Below are 27,405 nucleotides of genomic sequence, written 5' to 3'. Positions count from 1 at the left end.
GCCACCTACCAAAGCGGCTGTGAAGAGCAGATGGGACAAGACCAGTGGACAAGGCAGGCGAAGTCCTGGAAGGGCACCTGGAGCAGAGGAAGCAGTCCTCAGAGTTGGCTGTGCTCACTGCTGCCACCAAGCAAGTGAGAGGGGCCAGGCCTGGGGCCTGTGGGTGTGCCACCGGAGGACAGAGAGGAAAGGGCCAGTGCCCTGAAGTCAGGTGGATCCGGGTTTGAATCTGCCCCAGCAGATGGCCGACTAAGGGCCCTTGCCAAGTGCCTGCCTCACAGGCTACTGCAGGGACAGTGAAGTGATGGATGACACACAGTAGATGCTCATTAAATGACTGTTCCCTTCTGCCCAAGATGGCAGCTGAGATGCACACCAGCGTGGCCGTGAGGCTGAGTCCCCAGAAAGCCCAAGCATCTCCCAGGCCTCCCAGGGTTAGCAGGGCCCCAGGGATGAGGTGGGGCCCAAAGGCCCCCCAGCAGTGCCTGGTATCCCCCACCTTGGCCCTCGCACCCCATCCTGCTTCCCCCGAGTTTGGAACCGAAAGTTACCTAGGTGTTGCCTTTGTCCCATTCGGCGCTCGGCCCCGCCCTAGACAGCCCAAACCCACTTAGGAGGCTCTCCTTGGGCCCTAGAAGGTAGATAGGCAAAGGTAGCTGGAAACTAACTGCAAAATTTATTCCAGGGCTGTGGGCACTGTGGGGGCCTTAAGGGCACTTCTCATTTGGGGGCTGGGAGTCGCCAGCCTGGCCAGGGGTACACGTTTCACGGGGGAGGACCGAGACAGGGTGGTCGAAGGCGGGGGCGGGGATGCCCAGTCATCTCCAGCTGGGCAAGCTCAGCGCAAGCTGCAACGGCAACGTGAAAGCAGGACAGACAGTTGGATGCCCAGCCCGGCGACAGAGGACAGCTGAGGCCCCTCCCCTGTGTCTGGCCCTGGAGAGTGTCTTTCAGAACATAGGACAGGAGTTGAGGCCCAGCTTCAAGGGTGTACAGTAAGGAACCCAATGGGAAGGGCCAGTGAAAGACGGCTCATCAACAATATCCCTGATCTGGAGACACGTACATCCTCCCCACGATCACCCGGATTCCCACCCACAGACTCTGAGCCCCCCGCAGGCCAGGCTGCTGTTCCTCTAGTGGGCTGGGGTGGGGGTGGGGGTGGGGGCAAGCTCTCCTCTGGATTGGAGTGAGGGCTCAGAAATAACGACCCAGCACCACCCATGGGGTACTTGGTATGAGGGTGTTTGGGAAGAATCCATGGGCTGGTCTTGGTGCTAATCCCCAGTCCCAGCCTCAGACCTCAAATCTGTCCCCTGCCCCTCCACATACACACCTTTCAAGGAGTATCTAAATTAAGAAACAAATTAAACGAAAACAAACAAACAAAAAACTTCTTGACTACAGCTTTGCAGATAAATACCAGCCTGGAGGGCCAACCGTGGGTGGGGCTAGGACGTTGATTGTGCCAAACTTCTCCTCTGCCGGGAGAGGGTTAGAAAGATGATTGCAGCAAAATTCTTTGCAGATAACATGTCAAAATTCTTCCCTGCAGACGTCAGATGGGATAGAAGGTTTAGGGAGGAGGTCTTTGGGTCCTAACCAGTCTCCCAGTGTCCTCTAGGACCCAACAGTCCCTTGCCTAATTTTGCAAACTCTGTTATCCCTAGTTTACAAAACAGAGGGCTTCCCTCCTGGTCTCTGGGAGGGAGTCCTGGAGATCCTCTTCTCCCCGCCCTCCTCCCCCCCAACCCGAGTTGATGTCCACTCAACTTCTCTCTGCCTCTGTTTCCAGGAGAGGGGGAAGGGATGACCTCTGACTCAAGGGACATTGAGGCCCACCAGGGAAGCCGAACCTCCTCCCTCGGCCTGTGCACCAGACTCCAGGACAGACAGCTGGGAGCAGGGGGAGGGAGGGAGTGGTTAGCAGCCACCTCCCTGGGGCACTCTGAGTGGTGGGCAAGTGCCAGTGGTTAGTGGAGACCCCCCCACCTCAGCCAGGCCCTGCCCACCTTCACCCACCTTCCCAAACGCAGGGCTTCAGAGAGCTCAGGGGCAGGGGCCTACATGGTGGGGTCCTGGGTCAGCATAATCAAATAAACCATCTGGAGACCACAGGGGTGCTGCGGCCCCTCCCCCGGCCCCGGCCCCCCTTCCCCCCCCCCCCCCCCCCCCACTGGCCCAAGCTCAGGTCTGCTTGGCTTGCAGCATCTCGATGAGCAGGTTGTTTCGGGGCATCTCGTTGCCCAGGTGCTTGTGGTACAGGTATTCCTTGGCCTGCATGCTCAGCGCCCGCACCTCCACCAGGCACAGCAGCAGCTGCTGGAACTTGTCTCCGCAGTGCGGGTAGTGGCACAGGGTGTAATCGAGCAGGGCGGCATTGGCCTTCTCCTGAGCATCCTTCACCAGGCTGTGGTTATTCAGGAACTTCACATCTGCAAAGGGAGGAGCCGTTCACCAGCCCCATCACATCATCAACACCGTCACTGGCATCAGCAACGCCAACATCCCTATGATCACCAAAGACATGGGCACTGCCACCATCGACAATGAACCACAATCTCCCTGTCACCACCATGGTGCCATTACCGTTGTTGGTGAACGCTGCCACCAGCATCAGTCACCGATACCAGCATCCCTGGTTTTCACACACGTGGTCCCTGCTGCCATCAACAATCAAACCGCCGTCATTCCCGTCACCACCATGATCACCATCACCATCACCACCTCGGTTGAACACCGCCTTCAGCGGCAGTCACTGACACTAGCAGGCCTGCGGTTATCACACACACGCCCACCGTGACCACCCAGCCGCAAGCACCTGTCACCACCACTGCTGCCATCGTCATCGACCCCACCGCCATCACCAAGACCATCACCAGCCTCACCAGGTGTATCCCTGGACACGTTATTTAACCTCTTAATTTCTTCATCTGCAAAACAGGGTGGCAGCAGTGCCTACTTCACCAGATCGTTGTGAGAATTAAGGGAGTTGATACGTAGAGGGTGCTCAGAGGAACAGTGTCCGGCACTTCATGAGACTCAGTGTGTTCGTGTTATTATTACTCCTACTCTCACCATGTCCAGGAACAACACCATCCCCAGCCCCGTGGTCAGAACCATCCTGTTGCCATCATCCTCGGGGTAGGCGCCATCAGCATCGCCACTCCGCCACCATCATCACTATCCCCCATCAGCACCATCACCAGAGAGGCGCACTGTGTGTGGAGGGGTCCCATCCCCCATGCTAGAGTGTGACAGGCGCTCCTTTGGTCCATGCTCTGACCAATCAAGAGGCTCTGGTACCCCAAGGAAATTTTCTCATGGGGCCGTGGACGTTCACTGCAACAATATTTACGGTGATGGGGAGGTGGCCTGGATGGCCAGGTGGTGGCTGCCCTCCCGGGAGTCCAGTGCAGTAGACAGAAGTAATGGAGCAGACACAGTACTGAGCAAATGGACGGACTTTTAAAAGCATGGGGCTGAGTGGAAAAAAAAAACAAAAAATAGGATAAAAAACAAAAAGGGAGATCCAGAATGAGATCTATAAGGTAAAGCCACCTACTTAAATTAAAAACACTAGCGCACAAAGCGTGCACCTTGCGTTAAGAACAGAGACAAACAAGAAGAACCGAGTTAAACGTAAAGGGGACGGTTGGTGATGGGAGGGAGAGGCAGGTGGGTGGCTCTGCGTGGACCAGTGATCATTTGTACCAGGGACAGAGGAGTGTGATGAATGCATCCCCTGTCCTGGAGGTCCAGTGAAGAAAGAAAAATTAAGTGTCTTTAGCGTGAAGTGGATGGTTGTTCAAATCCCAGCCCCACCATTTAGAATCGGTGGACTGTGCCTTGTCCTCTCCTGACCTGAAGGCCTTCCTCCTCTACGAAAGGGGCCGTGCCCACCTTGCAGCAGGGGGAGCTCGGGTGCCAGGGCACTGCACAGGTGCCTGGCTGCCAGGGGTGCCCGTGGAGGGCCAGTTTCCTGTCACAGGAGTCCTCATCGCTGCTTGCAGGCCTTTTTCAGCTCCTGAGCAGCATCTCCAGCTGGTGCCCTGCCGAGGGGCTGAAAGTCAACAGGAATCCACAGAACCTGTCCCCATCCCCCGCTCCGAGCCCCGCCAGGCCTGGGATGCATCATCCAGCGATTCAGAAGATGGTCGTCCATCCACTTCCCCTGCGTTCCCATCACCCCCAGCCCTGCTGCTGCGGGGGAGTCCGGAGCCCAGCATGCACAGCCCTTGGCCCTTCTAATCCCTCTTAACACCCACTGCGCCAGGAGGGCTGGACGCTCCTGGCAACCCTGATCCCCAGCCGCCCCCAGCATGCCCGCCGAGGCCTGTGTTGTCCAAAGTCGGATTTAGGGAAACCCAAGCTGGACCCAGGGCGTATGGCAGGATCTGGGCCTCCCCCCATCCTCGTCCCCATCCCCCTCACCGTATTCAGTAAGTGAGCCAGGGTCATATTCTTCCTGGCCTCCGCAGGATCACCATTAGCCCACAAGGCACCTTGTGCCAATTAGAAAGAAGGTCCCCCATGTCCACAGAAAGACAGCTTGGTGAGGGGCATGCAGGCTGGATTTCAGCCTCTACCTTTCCCCTGTCTAGGTGCCCTTGTTCAGTAAACAACCTGTCCAACTGTACCTGGCAGCCCTATTCCCTAGCCTGGCCCTCTCCAAAAAACTCAAAGGTCATGGGAAATCTCCCCACCTAACTAGCATCTCCTGGGGGCAAGAGGTCCTTAACTGGCCCCATCCCTTTCCCAATCTCTTTCCAACCCAATCTACCTTCAGTCCCCAGCATCCCCAGGGCAGTTCTCCTACTTGTCTTCTGACAATTTACAATAGGAGGCTGGGGGTCCAGAGAAGGGTAGGGACCAGCTCAAGGCCACACAGCAGTAAAGGGGCCCAGAAGAAACAGCTGAGGGTGCGGGGAGGACTGGATAAGATGCTGCAGTAGAGGCAGGAGTGGGAGGGGGCTGGGGAGGACCAACCAGAGCCTCGGCTTTACCAGGATTTACTGTTCCCAGCAGCAGTGTGACAGGGACAGCAGGGTGGAGTGCAGGGTGGGGAGGTACAGAACAAGGACAGCTTTCAGGGACACCCCCCTCCTAGCAGCTCTACGGGTCCTGCAGCTCTCAGGAGGCTGGAGACCCCCACTGCCCCCACAAGGTGGGCTACAGGGCTGGGGGCGGGAAGCACGGTCACTAATTGAGCCCTGGCCACTACAGTACAAGACAGGAGAGCTGTTTCCCCCGCACCTGCTGCACCTTCCCCGCCCCCACCCCCGCCATCACTTAATCCCCACAGACACCCAGGCAGGCAGGAAAGGGCATCTTCCATGCACAGCGACAATGGGGCAGGCCTGGAGCACACAACAGACACCAGAGCCGGGATTCAAACCAGATCTCTCTGGCTCCAAAGCACTATGGGCAAGCAGAGGCGGGGTCAGGCCTGGATGCGGGGTCAAGCCTGGATCCTGGTTCCTGGGGGATCAGGTGACGTGATGACTTTATGTTCCATCCAACTCAGGAGTCCTGTCCAAGGGCCACCAAGCCTGGGGTCCTTGGTTTCCCCAGGAAGGTTACTCTGGACACCCTCTTGGAGAGAAACGTGGTCAAGTCACGCCCCTTCTCCCAGCCTGCCTCTAAAGGGACTGTCGTGAAGATTCGCTGGGATGCTGGATGTGACAGAGCCAGCATCCCTCGGGACACCACACCCTTCCTTCCTTAGACACACAAACCTGGAGACGCCCCCTTAGTGCGTCAGGGGCTCAAACCCCAGCTCCACCACCAGCTAGGTGACCCGGGGCAAGTCCCTTCCCCAGTCTGAGCCTCAGTTTCCCGTCATCTGAAAAACGGGGGCAAATTAATCTCCGCCTCTCGGGGCACCAAAGAACTGGACCTCATCTGCCCAGCTCTGGGCCTTGAGGCACCGTGGGCTGGAGCCGGGCCTGCTCAGCTCCCAGCAATCCGGGGGGTGGGAGGTAGGAGGGGGCTGGGAGATGGCAACCCCACCCCCGAGAGCAGCCCGCTAGCTCTGCAGAGCCGGGGCCCCCAGGTTCTCAGAAAAGCCCCCTTTTCACGGTTTAATTGAATATTTGAATAATCCTTTCATTCCAGCGAGACATAAAGAATGTTGTCCCAATAGCGGTGACTCAGGCAGGCGCCCCCGCGCACAATGGCCCCTCGAGTGGGGCTGCTATTCAGGCCGCCTTTTGTTGGCACGAGCAGTGGGTAAATTGCAAACGCTTAAGGGAATGCTGCTGCCGCCGCCTCAATGCGAGTCAGAAAATCGAATGTTAGGTCAATCCATTAAGCTTCGATTAAGTCCTCTGCGGAACAATGCCAGCCGGGCCCATCTTCATAAACACCGTGATTGCCAGGAGAGAGGCACTAATTTTAATTAAACCTCCTTACCTGCCTTCGCGCCTGCCTGAGCCGGCTATTTAGACACCAAATGGCACCCTTCTGTGGAGGCAGGCAAGAAGGAGGCGCTGAGCGGGCTGAAGGGCGGAGGCGTTGGGGGACAGCCATCACACAAGTTCAGGCTGAAGCAGCCCACGGACGCGCTGCCCCGGGGTGATGTCCAGCATGCCAGCTAGAGGACAAGGGGCAAGTGGCCACCCCATTCTGCGCCCCAGTTCCCTTGGGGACCCAGCTCTGGTGGTCTGGGTGGGATCATGGGAGTAGCCCCCTCCCACCTTCCCGACTCTGGGCAAACCTTCCCCCTCGTCTTGCCCAAATTTATCCACTTCACCCCAGCCCCACGTCTAGCCTCTTGCAGGGCTCTGGGTTGCCACCTGCCATCCTTTTCCCATGCTGCAGTTGGAAGGACCTTGCCAAAATGCAAACTTGATCATGTTTCTCCCTGCTGAAAATCCTCCCCGAGGGAAGGTTCAACGTACTGGCCTGGCATTCAAGGCCTTGCACAAGTCGGCCCCTGCCCACCTCTCCAGCCTCCTCCTCACCCTCTCCCTGCCCCACAGGTACTTCCAGACTTTCAGGATCACCCATCCCTGTGCACAAGCTGTTCCTTCCCTGTGCACAAGCCCCCTCCAGACTAAAGGGGGCTTCAGTCTGGAATGCCCTTGCTGCTGCTTGCTTTGTTTCACCCAGAACACTCCTGCTCATACTACAAGGCCCAGCTCAGAGGCCCCTCCTCCAAGCAGACTTCCCTGATATCCTAGGCATAGTTGTCTTCTCCTCTTTGGCCCAGCCCTGATCACACTGGACTGCCCAGTCTCCTCTCCACACCTGGAACCTGTCAGCCAGCGGCCCCTGTGGCTCCCCTGGGCTCCTCTCACTGCACACCTACGAGCTCAGACAGGCCTGGGTCCCGGGTCTTCTCCCCTCACAGCCCCAACAGCACTAGAGTTTCTGGCCCCCACCCTGAGGGTCACTGTCCCCAAAGACAAGGCACTGTGCCAGACACACAGTGTGCAATACCGACAGAGAGAGACTCGTTCCTTCCTTCACTTCGTTCACTAACTGGTTCATTTGCTCGTGAACTTAATGATGGCTGATAGAAACAATACGGATGCATACTCTGGGGGGCCAGGCCATGCACTGAACATTTTGGGGAATTTTCTCATTAAATCTCATAGCAGGTTAAAGATGATTATGATGTCATTTTACAGATGGGGAAATAGAGGCTCAGAGAGGGGAGTGACTTGCTCAAGGGCCCACAAGCGGAGAGAGAGTCTAGATTTAGAATCCAGGTGGTCCGTCGCTAGTCCCCTTTCCTAACCACTGCTCCACCCTGCCTCTCATGTGTACACACACGTGCACACTCTCACTCCTCCGCCCCACCCGCCAAGCACTGTAGACCCTCCCAGTCTCCCGGCCCCAACTGCTTCCTCTGGAAAACAGGATGAAGGTTGGCATGCAGGAGGGGCTGTGCACTCATGGTTCTGAGTACAGCCTCTTGCCTGGACCCAGAAGAGGAGGGCTGGGCTCAGCCTTGATGTCCTCCCTACACCCCATAGAAGGAGGAATCCTGGACTTATCACCTGGTGGAGGCCAAGGCTGTGCCAGGCCTGGCAGTCCCCAGCGCTGGGGCTTTTGTAAGAAGAGGGGCTGAGGGCTGCAGGCATGTGCCTCAGGCCCCGGGTGGTCTGGAGAGCCAAGATGTGGTCCCTGCTCTGCAGCGGGCACCAAGATGGAGCCCTGGCCAAGGAACCTGGTGGCTGGCAGCCCCACCCTCCCCAAGACCTCCTAGTGGCCTCTTGACGAAGGTCATGTCAAGAACTGTCACCTCACAAACCACCACAGAACCCACACTACAATACAATGTGTCCCAAGCACGCCCCTCAAATCCCTCACATCTCCAGTCACCACTCAGCCATATACAGATTGCTCACACCACATGACACATAAAATCCCACTAGCCCATAAAAGTTCACAGTCTATACATGGGCGAAAACGAAGGCACAGACACGCACATGACCCCTGGAGCCTGCACACCCCGAACCACACACATCCGTGGCTCTGGTGAAACTGAGGTTGGGAGGAGGGTACCACTGCAGGCAGAGGAGGAAGGGGACTTCCCCAGCTGGAGCCAGCCTGGCTCAGGTCCCTGAGGCCCCACCAAGTGCTTCAGGCTCCTAACCGGCTGCCCGAGATTCAGCCCTCACCCCCGAGCATGCTCGACCCCTACCAACCCCTGCAGCCTTGCCGATACGCCCTCCAGCTACCAACCTGCTGCGCCAGCAGAGTCAGGAGGCCCAGCCCAGGCACCCAGTCACACGGCCACGGCCTGAACACAGGGCTTCCCCCAGTCAGTACGTCACTAATCACCCCCTCCCCGCTTGTTTTACCCGCTGCTTCCCCAGCTGCCCCCACTCTTGAGCAGGAACACCCTTGCCAGACTGTGGCTGTGATGCCATCTGCCACAAAGACAGCGTCTCGATCCTGCCCCCTCCCCAGGTGACAAGGCATTCACGCCCCTCTGTTCCAACCTTCCATCCCATCTACACCTCTGCTAAAAGATTTATCCCCCCCAACAAACTCCTACTCATCCTCCAAGACCCTGCTCAGATGTCCTTCCAGGAAGCCTTCCCGGCAGATCCCTTGCTCCCCGTCCTGGGTTCCCCATCTCTCTGTCTCAGCCCTGATGGCACTGGCTGGAGGCCTCTCCCAGACTGGGAGCCGCCTGAGAGCAGGGAAAACCTCTGTGAACGCAGCATTGCTGGGCACAGGGAGGGCATTGGACATGCTTGCTGGGTGAAGGAGGACAAAAGGAGGCTGACCTGATGAGAGCTCAGAGGGAGGGTGGAGACCTGAGCGGCACAGGCTGGGCTGGGGTCAGGAGGGCCAAGGGAGAGAGACACCAGACACGTGGGGAGCCAGGCGAGCTGGCGGGCTGGGCTGGCCCTCTGCCCCTGCCTTGCTTTGTTTACCTCCCTAGCACTTACCGAAATCTTCCAGGCTATACATTTTACAAATCATTTCACTAATTTATACATTTTACTAATCATATTATGCTTATTGTCTCTCTCCCCAACAGAAGGTCAGCTCCTTGAAGACAGGGATCTGGGGTCTTTTTTGAATGAGTGAATGAATGAATGAATGGGCAAAGGGGTCTGGGCCCCAAAGAGCTCAGAGTCAGAGACCCTTAGAGCGGGGAATTAGGAAACACAGGGACCTCAGGATGGGAGTCAGGGATCAGAAGCTCCTGAAATCATAAGGGCATTTTCTGGGGTGGCATCAGCACTTTTCTAGGGCTGTCAGCTGGGAATCTACCACATCCTCAGGAGGGTTCCTTGTCCCATCAAGGGCAAGTCTTAGACATTATCCTGGCCTTCTGTCCTTTCAAACAAAGAAACTCAGGCCCAGAGAGGAAGCAGGCCCTGGACCAGGTCCCCTTTATTCACTAAGAGAGGCCCCCATCGGACAGCCCCACCTCAGGGTCTCTTGCCAGCCCACGCCCCTACCCTCAGGCCAGGCCTCGCTCACCCACTCACCGAGGCTGAAGAGGATGAGGAACTTGAGGCAGACGAACTCCGGGCGGTCCAGCTGCAGCGCGCGCAGCTGCAGCACAAGCTCCTGAGCCCGAAGCACCAGGCTGTGGAGCAGGGAGCCTGCCTGGGCGGCCACCATGGCCAGCTCCACCTGGGTGGGCAGAGGGCAGGGGTCAGGGACACGAGGGGAGGCCGCGGACAGGAGGCACTGGCCGGAAGCTGGGGGTCAGGCGTGCCCGGCCTTGGAGCTGAGCCAGGTGGGGCGAGGGAGGCGCGGCACCTCCTCAGGCCCCTGGACCCCTCCAAGGCTCCCAGCTCTGCTCCCACTGCCCTGCCCAGAGCTGAGGGCCCCGGCGCAGCACAGCCGACACCAGGCAGGTGTGTGCAGAGGGAGAGCTGAAGGGTCCTTCATGCACAAAGAGCCGCCGCCGGGCCCAGTGGTACAAGCGGCTTTTGTGTTTTGTGTGGTGTCTGCAGTGAGCACCACGTCGCACGGGGTGGGGGGCGGGGCAGCCGTGCCTGGGTCCGCGTGGATGCGGCCACATGACCGCCCGGGGCCCACACATGGACACCTGGACTGCAGATGTGGCCACACCTCAGCTCACGTTCACACACATGGAGGGACACACTCACAGCCTTGTCCACCTGCTTCAGGACGTGCACACTCACACACACACACACACACACACACACACACACACACCCTTGTAGGGTCACATCACAGGGTAACACAGACAGACACATGCCTGTGTATATGTTCCCACTGACATGGTGACGGGCAGATCTCAACACCCACCCACTTACGTGTGTGGAGATGTTTGCACAATAAAATACAGGAGCACACACACACACACACACGCACGCACGCACGCACAGGACTGTCCCATAGCCTCAGAGACTTCCACCCATGTGTTGACAGGAGCTGACGCTCACACCTCAGACTGTTTCACGTGCTCGCCCAGGTGGCCTCAAAGTTACACCCTTGCAACCAGCATTCTGCTGGCCCTGGATGGCCTGAGACACCCAGGTGGGAACAGAGGATGAGGACAAAGGGTTGGAGGTAGGGGGTGGGAGCAGGGCCTTAGTCTACAATCTCTCTCCCCAAGCACCTACGAAACCCACTCCTCCTGTATCGCCCCTCAGGAGTGATGCTCCCTCCACCAGGCTAGACCCTGGGCATCAACCTCCCTTCCCTTCTCCCTACTTCCCTCCATTTCCCCTACACCTCCTCTCCCCTCCTCCTTGAATTGTGCCCTCCCAGGTCCCCAGTGTTGTGAGCAGCGGTGGCTGCCTTCATTTCCTCCTCACCCCCCATCTTGCCCCCTCCATGCGCTTCCTCATATACAACCTGGTTGTGTCCTTCCCCACTTAAAACTCTTCTGATGCTCCCTGCTTGATTCCAGGAACCACCCCACCTGCTTCCCATCCTAGTGCCCCTGATTCCCTGCTCTAAGAGTGCCCAAATTCTGACTCTGAGCTCTTTGGGGCCCAGACCCCTTTGCCCACCCATTCAGCCAGCCAGCCAGCCAACCACCCAGCCATCCTTCCATCTATCATTCAGGATTTAGAACCTGCAATGTCTTGCCCATCCCAGCCTCCAGCCACACCTCCAACCTTATCTCTCATCTCATCCCAGCCCCCACAGGGCACCTGCCCCGAAAACCCATGTCCCAGCACACCGGCAGCCCCCGGCAGCTCAGCAGCCCTAACCTGCCTCTCTAAGCCTGGGCGGTGCTACCTCCTCTGTGTGTGTGGAGGCGGGGATTGCCCCTCCACCCCATCACTACCCGACCAGCCCTTATTTATTCTTTCACTACCCAGAGCCACCATCACGTCCTCCAAGAGCCTCCGTGACCCTCCCCACATCCCTGAGCTGCTTCCCCCAGAGCAGGGCTCCCAGGGCCTGGTTCCTCTCAAGGTCAAAGCTAGGGCTGATCAGAGGGAGGTCGGGCTGGTGGGTATCCCATGAACCTGGGGAAAGGGCTGATATTCAGTGGTGCCCAGGGCCAGCCCTGGAGAGGCCTAGGACCTCTTCTGGGCCCAGAATTCTGGAAGTGCATGGTGGGGGGTCAGGACAGAGCGCAGTAGGGTCTGGTCACCTCCTGCCCAGTGACCAGCAGGATGCTGCCCTCCTTGCCATGTTGGATCTGACGGTAGATGTGGTCGAACACCAGCAGCTCACTCCAGCAGTTCTGCAGTAGTGTCATCTGATCGGCCACCTGCAAGGAAGAGGCACACAGGAGTCCAGGGTCCAGCCACGGTCCAGCTGGGGATCGTCCCCTCGCCCCTCCTCCTCCCAGCTCTGAGTTCAGCAGCTCAACTGGGTATGTGACCTGGGCAAGCTGCCCAACCTCTGTGTCCAGTTTACCCATGTGTCTTCTTCATCAAAGTGTGGCAGGGGTCTAGCAAAATAATAAGAGGGTCCAACGGAGGTGCTCAGGCCCCAGCTCTGCCTCTTACAAGTTGTATGACCTTAAGCAAGTTCTGTAACCTTTCTGGGCCTCAGTTTTCTCATCTGGAAAGTGGGCAAAGTATTAGAAGGTGGTCTGGCACATATTAAGCCCTCAATAAATGTTACAGAATAATGTCCACAGAAGTGCTTTGTGAAGGATTCCTTTAAATGCAAGGGAAGATTAGTATTAATTTTTCCTTGTGCCCATTTGTCCTGTGGTCACATCTCTAGCAGCCTGAATCACTCAAAAAGGAGCCATGTAGAGAAAACAGAGGGCTTCCTCGCAGTCTTGTGCAGAGCTCTGAAGTTCATGGGAAGAGAGGAGGTCCGGCCCAGGGAACGAGCAGGTGGCTGGCAATGGTCTACATCAGAAGCAGGAACAGAAGGGCACACGGGGCCGATCCTGAATCCCCAGGCTGCACTGAGGGGCGCTCAGTGTGAGGGCAGGGCCTATCCTCCAGTCTGGGGGATCGCCACATTCTAGCATGGCAAGAGTAGACCCTCATGACAATGACGAGTGGGACTCAGGACCATGGGATGCCAGAGCCAGAAGGGCCCTTAGGGATCTCCTGGCCTAAACCCCTATTTGCAGATGAATAATCTGCCACCCAGTGAGGGTAAGGGACTCTCCTGGGGTCACAGAGAGGCAGAGCCAGGCCAGGATCATGGCTGGCATTCTCGGTCCACGACTCTCCATAGTGACAAATACTGAACACTTCTGGGTGTTCAGAACTGCGCTGGGTGCAGCGTGTCATCCTAGGAGGATACAGTGCAGACTCCAGTCCCTTTCAGCATCCGTGGCTCATCAGCCAGCTGCCATCGACCCAACGGGCACCCCCCAGGCACCTTCCCGGGCCATGCCCTACAGTGAATGCAAATCACGATAGCTAACAGTCACTGCGCTGCAGCTCCACAAGCCTTTGTAGTTGGTACTAATGTTATCCCCAATCCATGGAGAGAGGACACTGAGCTCAGAGAGGTCAAGTAACTTACCCAAGGTCACACAGCTCTGTCTAGTTCATCTCTGCTCTTGGCACTAGGTGTGCAGGAAGATCCACCCTTGCCACCCTAGAGTTCACGGCAGGCTCACTACCTCACCCATGAAGCTCTCCCCATCCTCTGGACATGGCACCTGCAACATCTGATGGCACCATTCATGCCTCTGTCTTCCCTGACACCTGTGGGCTCTGGGAGGAACAACCCCCAACCTGGAGACCAGAGTAGCCCAGGCAGCCCCTGGCCTGAAAAGGAACTGGCCCAGGCCTAACCAACAGCTCTCTCTTCTCGGGGGCTAGAAGCCCCCCCGCTCCCCTCTGCTCTGCTCCTCTCCTGGGAGTGGCCCTGGGGCCTGTTCTCAGACAGACAATGGGAGAGAAAAGTGGATAAAGAGCAAAGTGAGCAGCTGGACACACAGTCAGGCTTCCTCCAGGCCTCGCCTGCTCAGCCCTTCCCCAGCCTGTGTGGCTGAGAACAAGAGGAAGGGTCTGTCTCTATCCTGCTCTGAGTCCCCAGCCTCCCACCCTCCCCTCCTCCCCTCCCCTCCGTGTCAAGAACCCATACCTCCCCCTCCATCTCCCAGCAGAAGGTCCATCCTAGAGCCCCATTACTGTCAGAACAGGAAGCCCAGCCAGGGGCACCCGAGGCTCAGCCACAGGTAGCCCTGGATGGGAGGGGCCGGGAGAGACTGAGAACGGGCAAGGATGCACCGCAAAGACACCTCGCCGTATCACCTTATCATGCCTCAGGAAGTGGCCGGTCCCCAGAGAGCCTCCCCATCACAGCTTCCAAGGAGGGAGGCAAGGCTCAGTGAGCGCCTAGACCAGGCCCTGTTCCCAGCACGCCTGGGACTCCTCACCCCTGCCCACTACAGATAAGGAAGCAGAGGCTCCCCTCAGGTAACCGCAGGGAGCTGGGCTCTGTACAGACCACCCGCCTGGGCTGCTCTTCTTGGGGGGCGGGGGGGGGCTGGCACTCCTGGAGCCCAAGCAGGAGGTGCCTGGTCCGGGAGTCGCACTGGCCCACTGGGAGGGGGTCTTGGGGAGGGTGGGGCTGCCAGTCGCACTGGGAGAGGGAGGACGTGCAGGGTTGAGTTCTGCTCCCCACTTATTGGGGCCCTAGGGAGCAGACACCCTTGTGCCTGAATTAAAGGAACAGGGGGTGGGGAGGTGGAAGCGCAAGAGATAAGGGGGAGAATTAGGAGATAAGCTGACTGAGCTTTGGGCAGAAAGCAGAAGGGGTCACAGTGACCCGGCTGGCCAAGCCCTGGGAGCAGACTCTGTACCCAGACCTCAGACCCCAGGAGTGGGGGCAGCCCTGCCCACGGGGCTGATAGGGGTGCAGGGCAGAGAGATGCACTACGGTGGCTGGGCTTTGGTGCCCTGTGCCCTCTGATTCCCGCTTAGCCACACACACTCTCCGGCCCTGATTTCCTATTCTGAGAAATGGAAAAAAATAAATCCTCCCTCTTTTGGTTAGAGAAAATATATGAGCACAGCGGTGTCAGTCGTGAAGGGTTCTGGGAACCCATGGTCAGCTATTCTGGGGACTCTGCCCTGGCCCGGGTTCCCCTCCCCACCAGCCAAGCAATCGTGCTTCCAGACTCTTTACTAGCTCTTCCCCTAGATGGACACATAAAGACACCAAACTCCAAACACTCCCCACACAGATGAACACACACACACACACACACACACACACACACACACTCTCTCTCCCCTTTTTATTTAAAAGAAAACCAGAGGGCCCTAGCTGCCAGCCCCTCTCCATGGGAAAGCAGGTGGCTAAGAGGCTCACTTAACCAAAGAGGGTTGGTTTTCACCTTCCGTGGGCTTTTCCCTAAGCAAAAAGTTCTTCCTCTACCCTCAGTCCACCCTGCCACCCCGGGAACAAGGACATGTGCAGTCCCAGCCCTGGGGTCCCTCATCAGCCTGGCCTGTCTGCTGGGCCCACCAGCCGCCCACCCCTCCTGCCGGTCTGCCACAAATCTTCCTGGAGCCTTGACACTTTGCAGCCTGCCTCGGAGATGGGGTATTTATGCGTGCTGAGATGACCTCCTTCCCAGCAGGCCCCCCTCCGGAGCCCCCTGGGGTCTGATCAGTCTGGCGGTCGAAGGCCAGTGGGCTCTGTAATTCTCCAGTGGCTGACAAGCCGCGGGCTGGCCACGGCGCTCTCCCGGCTGAGTGGTTGGCGGGCTGTCATTTGTCAGTCCAGGACTGACAGAGTTACTGCCACTTAAATGAAACCATATATCTAAGCAGTTAAATCTGTTGCCAATCGGGGGCCTCGGAGCTGGATGTCAAGGGTGAACTGATGTCAAGATGGGTCATTAGGCACTCTTGGCCCTCGCCTCCACCTCCCTGATTCCTATCTTGCATCCTCCCAGCTGTCCTTCCCAGGGACTGTCCAGAGAGGCTGCCTGCCTGGGCCTACACCTTGCCCCCACTGAGCAGTATGTACAGGTGAGTATCTGCTACCTTGCAGGTATGAAGCTGCTTTGGAAGACCAGGGCAAGGTGGGCCCCCATCTTCTCCCAGAGCTCTAGTGCTCAGAGGAGTGTGGACACGATGTATCCTTTCTCCTTCTTCCTGGCCAGGCCTGTCTACCACCTGCAAGGTTAGATTCAATGGTACCCCGGCAGAGGGGCCCAGCGAGGGAGGGAGCCACTGCCCCCACTCACTGAACACTTTCTGGGCGCTGCACCCTGTGCTAAATTCTTTACCTGCCCTAGCTCACTAAGCCCTTCCAACAACCCTATGAGGTGGCTACTATTTCAACTCCCCCTTTTTTACAGATAGGGACAACTGAGGCCCAGAGGAGTAAAGTCACTTGCCCAAAGTCACGCACCAGATAAGTGGCAGATATGGAACTTGAACACGGGCCTCTCTGATTCTGGTGTATGTTACTAACCTCTGTACCATGTCAGATCTAGCACACCGTGATTGCATGAGGTGGAAAAATGGAGGCAGAGGGACTTTCCTGGCGGTCCAGTGGTTAAGACTCTGCACTTCCACTGCAGGGGACACAGGTTTGATCCCTGGTCAGGGAACTAGGATCCCACATGCCACATGGCCTGCCCCACCTCCCCCAAAAAAATTGAAGGCAGAGGGACATCCAAGCTGGGAAAGAGGCTGGAGGAGGACAACCCCAAAAGGGCAACTGGAGCCCCAATATCAGCTCAGCAAAGACCCCAGTCTTTCCCCTGGACAGCAAGACATCATCAGCATCACAGAGGGTGAGCAAGCCTCTGGGGAGAGCTCAGGCTCTGTGGTGGGAGTCTGCCCTTCCCAGGCAGGCTGTCCATCACCCACTGCCAAAGGACCTACTCCTGGTCCAAGCTCTGCTTCCGACCCTGCCTACCTCTCCAGCCCTGCCTCATAGGACCACCTGGGACTCCCTGACACATGGTACCTTTTCACACTTCTGGGTCTTCTGCTGTCCCCTTTCCCAGAATGCCCTTAACCTTCTCAGGCTGCTTTCTGGAGAGTGCACCTTTGATCTGCACAATCAAAGAAACCTTCCCTGACTTTCTAACACAGAGCCATTTACTCTCCTGCTGGCATCCCTTGGCCCCTTTCTACTGCTGTCAGAGCCCCAGGCACCCTGTGTTGGCATTACCTATGTGCATGTCTGTCTCTTCCTCCAGCCTGGCAACCTCCTGGGTCCAATTCATTTCAGTGTCCCTATGCACAGGCCAAGGGCTGCCCCACTCTCAGAGCTAGGAACCCCCCTCTGCTGTCTGCTGTGTCCTGCCCGGAGGTGAGGAACGAATGGTCAGTCAAAAGAGAGAACAGGGGGCTTCCCTGGTGGCGCAGTGGTTGAGAGTCCGCCTGCCGATGCAGGGGACGCAGGTTCGTGCCCTGGTCCGGGAGGATCCCACATGCCATGAAGCGGCTGGGCCCGTGGGCCACGGCTGCTGAGCCTGCGCTTCCGGAGCCTGTGCTCCGCGGCGGGAGAGGCCACGGCAGTGAGAGGCCCGTGTACCGCAAAAAAAAAAAAAGAGAGAGAGAGAACAGGGACTTCCCTGGTGGCACAGTGAATAGGACTCCATGCTCCCAACACAGGGGGCCCGGGTTCAATCCCTGGTCAGGGCACTAGATCCTACATGCACGCCACAACTAAGAGTTTGCATGCCACAACTAAAGAGCCCACGTGCTGCAACTAAGGAGCCCACCTGCTGCAACTACAACCTGCTGTAACCAAATAAATAAATAAATATTTTTTTTAAAAGAGAGAGAACAGTCACTCAGCTCCCCTCACACTTTTCTGCTTCCCTACCTCTGGCTTTGCAAATAGACATCAGCCCAGGGCTTATTGGACCAGTGGGAAAGAAGCTCCACATGGCTGATGAGAGGCCCTCTAAGGGCTGGGCTGGTACTTATCTGCAAGGCTCCTTTACAGAGGCTGGTAACGATGGTTCATATTCCTGGGCTTGATTCAGAGACTCTGGGAAGGGGAAGCAGGAAGGTTTGGACCACAGAGAAACCAGAAGCAGGAAAAAACACTCAGCTAAGCTTGGACAAAAGCCCTTCCCATCCTGCGTGAAAAACCCCGAGAGACCAGGAAGGCGGTCAGAGGAAGTGCCCTGCCCCTGGATCCAGGATTCTGGAAGGCCAGGAATGCTCTGCTCCTCTTCCCCTCTGCACTGGGGGCTCATGGGAAGCCTGGAGGGAAAGCTGGCAACCAACCGAAGGGTCTTGGGATCCTCCTCCCCGACCAGGGCCTCCAGCCACGAGTGGAAGGCAGATGGGATTGTTTGAGGCCCTGCCTCTTGTTCGACCCATGAGGTCAGCCTAGAGAGGGGGCAGGGGTGAGAAGTCCCACCCCATGACAGACAGCCGGCACAACCCCAGACCTCAGCCACGACAGGCCCCCCACAGTAGAAGCAGAAGGCATTACGGCCAATGCTTGGTTGCTCTGGGCCGCAGAGCAACCCAGGCGCCCAGCTCCACGATACCTCAAGGGTTCACAGTGCCCAGGCTTCATCTTATCCCCCCTGACCCCCATGCCCAGCCCAGCCCCTGCAGACAGTACCCCTGGCCCATCCGGCCACATGCCCCTGGAGGAATCCCAGGCCTGAGTGGCGTCAGCACTGACAATGCTGCTCAAGGCTGCAGCGGCCCCAGCAGGGAGGGCAACAGGCCCTGTTTACACCCAGTCCCAGAACAGCCAAGGGGACTGACCTGGGAAAGGCAAACATCAATAGGCCTGAACTAAAGGCCTATCATGTCTCCATCTAGGCCAGGGAGGATGGGCTTGGCCAGGCTTGGGGGAGGGGGGCCTCTGAAGTTGGCAGAAACGCTGATCATAGGGAGCCAGGGCACTAGAGGGGCAGCTCCCAGTCTTCGGGTGCTTCAAACCACTAGGCAGGGTGATTGGGAAGTACTTCCTTGTCTGGCCTTAGTTTCTCCTGCTGCTTTCCTGCTGACTTTAGTCGCAGGTACCTCAACCCAGGGCAATGGAAGGCCTTGCAGCCGAGGCACCTGGAAGAAGAGGGGCGGGCCCCGCAATCCCCCACTTACCCTCCCACCTAGTACTCCCTGCACACACAGACACATACATTTACACGTGGGACTAACCATCGTGCATGAGAGATGCAGGGACAGTGCGGTCTTTCACCTTAGCTGGGAAGGAGAAGCGTCCCAGACTCTGAGATACTAAGACCCCTTCTGTGATATCTGAGGCTAGCAGGGAGTGGTGGCCTCTCCAAACGAGAGGACAGGATGGCTTGGACCCTCTTCCTGACATTGGGCTGGGGCAACCAGAGACAGCCTCCCAAGGACTGAGTTAGTCCTTTGCGAGAGCCCAGGGTCTCAGAGAAAGAAAGATAGATGTTGACAGAGACTCAGACTGGGAGAGAAAGAGACAAAGATTGAAGGGACTAGAGAGAGACAGGGAAGCAGAGAGATAGCACACCAGGGAGGGAGACAACAGAAAGAGACAGAGGCAGAGGTAAAAGAACCAGAGGCCGTGAGAGATAGATACTCAGGGAACAGAGGAGAAAGAGGGAGGGGTGCGTGAGGAGGTGGGACAGGGACAAGGAAGGCTGTGATGGACCAGAAACACTCCTCATATCCCCAGGGTGGCCTCCCTGTCCCCAGACATGGCCTGAAGCCAGTGGGCAGGAGAGCACCACCCAAGGGGTGGCCAAGACTGAGACTTGGTCAGCTGAGGGGACACCCCAGAACCAGCGGCCAGCCAGGTGGGAGGAGGGACTCACCTCCAGCTCCTTGAAGACCATGCACCTGCGTGCCCAGTCCACGATGGAGATGAAGGTCTGGTCAGCCATCCTGCACAGGAGGCTGAAGGGTGCAGGCTGGTCGGGGCGGCCTTTGGCCGGTTCCTGCAGGCAGCCCACGATGCGCGCCCGTACCTGGTCCTCGTCTGGCTCCAGCTGCAGCAGCTGCAGGATGAGCTCGGGCACACCAGGCCCTCCGGAGAAGGGCTCCGGGTAGCCATAGTGCAGCCCGGGCTGTGGGGGGCTGCCGTAGGGCTCCGGGTACTCAGACTTGATGGCGCGGCCAGGAAAGGCAGGATAGAGGTAGCCAGCCAGTGGCCCGTGGGCGCTGGGCACAGCCATAGGCAGCGCTGGGGCCCCAAAGTCGCCCAGTGGCCCAGCAGGTGGACCAGAGGCCAGGCCCTTGGGCTCAGGTGCATGCAGGCCAGGGGGCAGCATGTAGTCCGGCGGGGGAGGGGGCGGCGGGGGCACCCCCACTGGGGGGCCTGTCTCCAGCTTGAAGCCATTGGCTCGAATCTGTGCCTTCTTCTGTTGCTTCAGGGCCCGGTCCCGCTTGTACATGGGCCCAAACTTGTTCCGGCCGCCCCGCATGCGGTCAGCGCGCACGGCTGTGGGCAGAGGCAGAGGGGCAGGCTCACCGCCTCCAGGCCACCCGCCATACCACCCCACTCACAGTTCTTCCCCAAACCGATCCGACTGGGTCACTCTCCGCCTCAATACCTCTCATGGCTCCTCCAGTGCCCTTAACCTGGTGTTCAGAGGAAGTCAATCTCCCTAACCCAGGGTTCAAAGCCCTGTTCACCTCTCCATCATGCCCCCACCCCCCCTCATGAGACCCTGTGTTCTTTCCACTCCACCTTACTATCTCTCTGCTCCTCTGCTTGGCACTTCCTCCACCCTGCCTTTGGTATTCCTTCTGCCTCAAACCCTTTCCTTCTCTCATGCCTACTAAACACCCAGAGTGTTCCTGGATTCACCCAGGCAGCAGCCACTGTTCTTGCCCCGGATGTCCTGTCTCTTGCCCACTCTCGTCCTGCTGAGTGCTATCGTACCATGGACCCAGGCTGAGAGCTTCTGGGGGTTCAGCAGTGGGTTCAGGTGCCCAGCATAGGGCCTGAGATGGTGACAGGAAGTGGGCTCTGGTCAGCCTTGTTCACAGGTGGGTCCCCAGTGTCCAGCTGCTTCTTGACTGACTGCCTGACTCTGTTGAAGCCCTGTTGCAAAATGACTCGGGTTTCTGCCGCTGCCTTCAAATCTGAAGCTGAGTTTAGGGCTGACTGGGGCTCTATGCTGGTGGGAAGGGACCTCCCTTGCTGACCAGACGTCCCTCCACCTGGCCAAGAATATGTCACCAGCTGGACCCAACAGGTGTGTCTCTGCAGCCGAAGTGTGGCCCCAGCCCCTGCTCAGACAGGACCCCACCCTGGGCTCCAGGAGAAGGGAGAGAGGAGGAGGGAGAGGGCGGTGCTCAGCAAGGGATGTGTCTCTGGGGCCCATGCAGCCAATCTTCCTGCCATGGGGGTGGGCAGCCCTGCTCCACTCCCTCAGGCCCCGCGAGGGGTTTCTGCGGCTCACAACAACCAGTTCTTCTGAGCCCCTCAGGACCTGGTGCTGGGCACATGGGCTCTTGGGACAGGACAGGATATCCCCCTTCCATCAGGGGCCCTTCCTCTAGGTGACAGGACTTGTGGCCTGCGGCTCTCAGAGCCACCAGGGGCCTTCTACTTTGTTTAAAAACTTTAACCAACAGCTGCCTGCTCGGCACACAGCCCGGCTGGGGCCAGCGGGGTGGAAGCCTATGACTGTCCACCCTCAAAGAGTTTGAGTTTTTCCTGCTAAAACGTTTTTCCTCCCCTCCGGACAGAGAGCTTGTGGTGGGGGTGGGGAGACAAGGATGGGCCTGGGTTCTCTGGGGGCGATTGCTCTCCATTACCCAGCCCTCTAGGGCCTGGCTAAGAACCTGCTGAGTGAATAACTGCGTGAATCTTGTGGATGGATGGACAGATGGACAGATGGGTGGACTGAGTGAGTGCAGGCTGCACAGTGATGCTGGACAGATAATAACATAAATAAGAATAACAGTAATAGCTAACCTGTTGAGCATTTTCTACGTTCCAGGCCCATGCTAGGAGCTTTTCATACAATTCTCTCACTAACTCAAGGAGGAAGGCACTACTCTTAGGTCCATCTTTCAGATGGGGAGTCTGCAGCTCAGAGAGGTTAAGGAACTTGCCCAATGTCACCCAGCCCATAAGTGGTAGCACTGGGACTTGAACTCCAGTAAAGGCATTGAAAACCTTGGCTCTGGCTGGTATGAGATGTCAGTGGGGGTGTGACAGAACTCCTGGCAGAGGGAGGAGCTCTGTGGGGCTCTGCCCTGTGCTGCCCTGCCTGCAAGGGCTGGGGAGAGGGTCATCTCTCTGGGATTCACTTTTAGATACTTCTCAAGCCATCCCAGGCTGGTCCTGCATGCATCCCTTCACCCAGACCGACATCAGTTCTCACCCCTCCCCCATAGAGATCAGGGCCCTAATGTCACATGAGGGGCTAATCGCCTGGCCCCAGAAACTTTGAGAAGACCTATGGTACCCTCCCCTAACCCCTTCTCCCACCCCCACCCCCTGCCCCCTCGCCATCAGAGGTCAGGGGTAGGAGGCGCAGCGTGCGCACCTTCCAGGCGCATCCCCACTGTCAGGCACTTCTGGAAGCGGCAGAAGGGACAGCGCTTGCGCTGCGTCTTGTCGATCTTGCAGCTCTGGCTCTCGGTGCACGTGTAGTGCTTGTTGTTCTGCACCGTGCGCTTGAAGAAGCCCTGGGGGAGAGGGGAGTCAGCGCGGGAGGGGACAGGCCCCGTCTCCCCTTCCCTGCACTTCCCAGCAGGACTTTCCGCCGCTTCCCGCCGGCTGCTCGCCAGCCTTCCACGCCGGTCCCTTGCCGGCCAGCTGCCCGCTCACCTTGCAACTCTCGCATGTGAGCAGCCCGTAGTGGTAGCCGGACACCTTGTCCCCACAGACGGGGCACAGCTCGTCCAGGTCCTCGTCGTACGAATAGTCCATGCCCGCGGCGTCCGCCTGTGGAGGGAGGAGAGGCTCATCGCGGGCGGGACTGCGACTGGCAGCGCCGCGGACCTGGGTCCGGCGTGTCCTGCACCACCGCGGCCGCGCGCCCCAGGGTGCCTTCCGCAGCGCCCAGTGGTCGAGGGCGCCCGTTGCAGGCCACCCATTAGAGCGCCCTGAGCAGCACGTGTGCCTGGAGCAGCTCCCCTGCCGGGCCCTTGCTGACCCAGTCCCCACACTTCCGCCCCGTGCGCTCCCCAACCCTCCCAGGGGCTCCTCCTGAGCGGCCCCCAGCCGCGTCCGATCTGGGACTCTTGGATTAAATGCGCTTTGATCCGGATTCGTTCGTTTGAGAACAAAACCCCGATTCTGAGAAAACGAGATTGTCTCGCCCGCCGGGGAGATGCCAACGAACCCGGTCGGAGTGGGACCCAAGCGTTCTGGGGATCGGACAGGGACGAGGGAGACAGAGGCAGAGTCTGAGAGAGACTGAGAGATGGGCAGAAAAGAGAGCGAGAGACACCGACAGACGCTGCTTAACGGAGAGAGTTCCCCGGGGCGACAGAGACAACGAAAATCCGAGAGTGACAGAGAAACATTGATGCCCAGTCAGAGAAAACCTGGGGTAGATGAGAACGACGGAGAGCTAAGGAGATGGTAGAGAGTGGGGGGCGGGTGGAGAGAGAGAACGAAAGAGAGAGATAGAGAGATCAGAGACACTGTCAGACAGAGGCCCAAAGAGAAAACCTGAGAGAGACAACCGCAAGGCCAGAGACACAGTGATAGACGAGAGACAGACCGAGACACCGGAGAGACAAGAGAAATCTGGGAGATACCCAGGCAGAGAGAGTGACAGAGACACTGAGAGAAAACCTGGAGAGACGGAGGCGGCCGGCCAGGGGGTCGGGGACGGCAAGACGCACGGAAATCGGCCGGACACGGGCCCCGAGCTCAGAGGCGCGGCCCGGCAGAGTCGGACCCGGACGTGGGCTCGAGCTGAGAGAGGCGGAGAACGACGGCGCCCGTGCAGAGAGCCCGAAAGCGCGGAGCTGCCGGGCCCCCAGGCCGGGAGAGACAAAGCCCGCGGGCGGCAGCCACCGAGGCCGTGCCACCGACTCCGTGCCGCCGAGACCGAGACATCGGGCGGAGAGCCAGCGAGGAGGGCGCAGCGGGGACAGCGGGCGCAGGGCGTGGAGCCGCTAGAGGGGCGCGAGGCGCTGAGACCTCGGGCGGAGACCCCGCGGGCCCCCGAGAGAGAGGCCGAGCCCGAGGCGGGGGGAGCGACCTCGGGCGGAGAGTCGAAGTCTCCAGAAGGGAAGCGCGCAGAGCCTGCGCCCGGGGCAGCGCGAAGGGGCGCGACGGCGGCCACGGCCCGCCCGGCGCCCACCTGGCGGCTCCTGGGAGCAGCAGCGCCCCGCGTCCCGCCAGCGCGAGCCCCGCACCGCCTGGCCGCGTCGCCGCCGCTGCCGGCGATGAGCCGCACCCGGGCGCAGCGCCGCCCGCCCGCGATGACGGCCGCTCGGGCCGGGGGCGAGGAGGCGGGGGCTCGGGGCTGGCGGCGCGGGGCCCCGGCGCTCCCCCACCCCGCCTCCCCGCCCCCGCCGCTTCCAGGGCCGCTCTGAGGCGCACCTGGGACCCGGGCCCCTCCGCCGCCAGAGCGTGCTGCGCGAACCCACCGCGCCGGGGCCAGGGGCCGGCCCCTCCATATCAGCGCGTTCGGTATCCGGGGGCGGCGTCCGGGCCCGCGCCCTCCGCCGCCCCCTAGACGGGTTCGTGCCTTTCCCCTCACCCTCTCGCCCCACATCCCCATCCCGGCTCCCAGAGCCCGGGCAGCCCGGAATCCGAGCAGGTGCTAGGCGCCTGGGAACCTCGGGCCACCCGCCTGCGGTGAAAGGAGGCGAGTCCCTATTTGCAAATCCAGCTTAGTCTTGGCGAGGGCCACGCTGGGGGCGCTGGCCGTTTGGCAGCGTAGAAGTAGGTAGGGCGAACGTGGGGGGCCGTGGCCAAGGTATGGGTTCAAGGGTAGAAACTGGGTTCTCCCCCGGCCCAGGCACATTTCCTCATTGGATTTTTAAGCAAATCTCCTCCCCTCTGTGGTCCTCAGTTTCCTCATCTGTAAAGTGGGAATGATGACTGGACTTCCTTAAGGGTGGTCGTGCGGATGAACCGAAGTGGTGTTGGCAAAGCACATGCCTGGCACTGCGACAAAGATGGAGAGCGTCCGGTTGGGAGACTTGGGACAAGTTCTTTCTCCTCCTTGAGCTTCGGTTTGCTTGGCTGGAAATGGGAGTCGTCCTAATCCCACCCTGCGAATTTTCCGAAGTCTGGTGAGGACCCGAAACCAGCCACAGAAAGCGCGGGAGCTGGGAGAACAGAGCCCAGGGACAGGAGAAATCCCTCTCCCCTCCCTTTCTGCGCTCTCACCTGGGCTGGGGGCAGGGCAAGAGAGAGTGCCCCGCAGCCCCGGGACAAAGGGGTCCTCGGGTCGAGCCGGGACGGGCTGAGCCATTGCTCTGGGCTGGGGGACGTCTACTCGGTCACTCTCATTTTTCAAATGAAAAAATTGAGACCCGAGAGAGGAAGGCGCCTGCTCGCATCCTGCTCCTGCCGCTGCCCCTCGGGGCGCCTAGGGTCCGAGAGAGTGTTGAGAACAGCAAAGCCAAAAAGCCGCGATCTTCAAGCCGGGAAATACCACAATTATGCATTCGCAGCGACGCAGCGACCGAAAGGCTCAGATCTGAAGGCTGAAGCCTCGGACCCTTGGGTGCGGTCAGCTTCGTCTGGGCCTCTACCCCGAGGCCTCTGGCTTTGGTTGGAGCTGGCGCCTTGGTCCTGCGAGCCGAGGCCCTGAGACCCCGCGCAGACCACGTCCCATCTTGCTCACTCAGCGAAATGAAGGGCAGAATCTGCGGCCGACTTGCGATGCAAGCCCTGGCAGGTCACTTCGCTTCTCTGAGCCTCAGTTTCTCCGTATATAAAATGGAAAAGAGCGGCCCTACAGAAGGGGTTCTGTGGTTTCCGTGAGAGTTCATGAAACAATCTCAGTAAGGAGGGAGGAAAGAGAGTTATTGCAGACCCCCCCACCCCCCCACCCCAAGCCCCTGAGAAACAAGAGTATCTGCAGGAGCTGGCGGGCGGGTGCTACTGCCTCTGAACCGTCAGGGAAGGGCCCTCAGAAAGTGGAAAACAGGAGCAGCACCACCTCTGCAGCGCAGTGAAGGGGACTGACGGGGAGGGCTGGGCTGGGGAACCCCCAGTCAGCTTCTCTAGGGTGGAGCCCACGGGGGTCTCCTGGACGTTGTTGAGGAGGACCCAGGCAGCGTAAGCACAAGTCTGGGCTGGGGACCCAGGTGGGGTGGCGGCTGGGCTCTGGGCCTGTTCTCCCCTGCCCCCTCCACCTGGATCCCCTCTCCCAGAGGTTCCACTGTCACTGGTTGGGAGCCCTTGGGTTGACCCTTCAGGCTTCATTGCACCCACCCCTCACAGCCCCAGGTTCCAGTTCAATATGTGGGGAATCACAGCCCCTCACCCACCTACCCAGGGAAGCAAACACAGACCTGGCCCAGCCACAGAACCAGGACTGACAGATGGATACTGGAGACAGATGCGTGAATCTACACAGAGACTCAGAGACATCCATGGAGACAGCACAGACTCTCAGGGAGACCCAGAGACCCGAAGACAGACCCAGGGACCACAGACATACTCACAGACTACGAGGCTTGGGCCAACACAGTCCTGTGGACACCTGGGCACCCATAGACAGCTGGACACTCACAGACCCCTGTAAGGCCTGTCCCCATAGGCCTAGCTCCTCCCATCAGCCACCCAGGGGAAAAGAGGCAGAAGCATGGTGGGAGGGCAGGTCTGGGGAGATCCCTGGCCCCTTCCCTGCCCCGAGTAGCGGACACCAGTCACTCAGCAGAGCAGGCAGTGGCCGGCCCAGGCCGCAGGGAGGCACTGAGGAGGGAGGCTGGCCATTAGAGGCCTGGGCCCAGGCCCTCACTTACGGAGCGGAAGGCGAGCTCTCACGCTGGATGAGGGTGGACACTGGGCACCAGGGGTCCTAGCGGAAGCTCCAGCGGCCCAGGTGGGGCAGTGGTGACCGTGGGCACACGGGAGCTCCTTCACGCCACGGCTGGCGGCGGGCGGACAGTAGGCTGGCCCTGTCCGTCCGTCCTCCTCCTCCTCCCCGCCCTGGGTGGGGGGGGCCACCGGAGGCCCAATTGGTCTCTGCCTCCACGTGACTCTGCAGGCCTCTCTCCTTCTTTGTTGGTGTTTCTCTTCATTTAGGTCTATTTTTTTTCTTCTCCTAAAAGAAAAAAAAAATACCCCTATCTATCTCGGGGCTGCGGATGGGGGCGGAGGCCAAGGCACTCGAGGAGGCCTTGGCCAGCTGGCTGTTCCAGGCTGCTGTGGCAGCCCAGAGGCAGGGACCCCACGTAGGCGGGTAGGCAGCCCCGCTTGTTAGCGACTGGGTGGGAGTGGGGCCTGATTTATGGGCAGCTCCCCCACCCAGCCTGCAGCCCGGCCTCTCTCCCTTTGAATGGCTACCTCCCTGGGGCCTGGCCCAGCGAGCGGGGTCCGGCCTGTCCCAGACATGGAGTGGAGTCAGGTCGGGCTGGCGTGGAGGCAGGGGCATGGATGACTTGACCAGGTGGCCCTGCAGCTTTGGCCTGGTCTTTTTACTCTTCCAGAAGGTGAAGA

General features: G+C 59.2%; 1 protein-coding gene across 1 annotated transcript; it reads right to left on the bottom strand.

Moving 5' to 3' along the window:
* Positions 1-1,697: 1,697 nt before the first annotated feature.
* Positions 1,698-26,810, bottom strand: NR5A1 (nuclear receptor subfamily 5 group A member 1). Its single transcript, XM_032635348.1, has 7 exons — positions 26,709-26,810; positions 22,597-22,713; positions 22,313-22,454; positions 19,625-20,250; positions 12,056-12,175; positions 9,960-10,107; positions 1,698-2,435 (listed from the first exon to the last, which is right to left on the bottom strand). The coding sequence occupies exons 2-7, from the start codon at positions 22,696-22,698 to the stop codon at positions 2,188-2,190; spliced, it is 1,386 nt and encodes a 461-aa protein (XP_032491239.1). The 5' UTR covers positions 22,699-22,713; positions 26,709-26,810; the 3' UTR covers positions 1,698-2,187.
* Between the last annotated feature and the right edge of the window lie 595 nt (positions 26,811-27,405).

The sequence above is a fragment of the Phocoena sinus genome, chromosome 6 (genome assembly GCF_008692025.1).
Source record: "Phocoena sinus isolate mPhoSin1 chromosome 6, mPhoSin1.pri, whole genome shotgun sequence".
NCBI classification, from domain to species: domain Eukaryota; kingdom Metazoa; phylum Chordata; class Mammalia; order Artiodactyla; family Phocoenidae; genus Phocoena; species Phocoena sinus.
The sequence above is the reverse complement of the archived record's forward strand: the minus strand, read 5'-3'. Positions and strand labels throughout refer to the sequence as shown.

Coding starts and splice junctions, on each gene's coding strand:
- NR5A1 (XM_032635348.1), bottom strand. CDS start 22,698: ATGGACTATTCGTACGACGAGGACCTGGACGAGCTGTGCCCCGTCTGT. Junction 20,251..22,312: donor AGTGGGGATGCGCCTGGAAG/GTGCGCACGCTG, acceptor CTCTGCCCACAG/CCGTGCGCGCTGACCGCATG. Junction 2,436..9,959: donor CCTCATCCTCTTCAGCCTCG/GTGAGTGGGTGA, acceptor CTCCCTTTGCAG/ATGTGAAGTTCCTGAATAAC.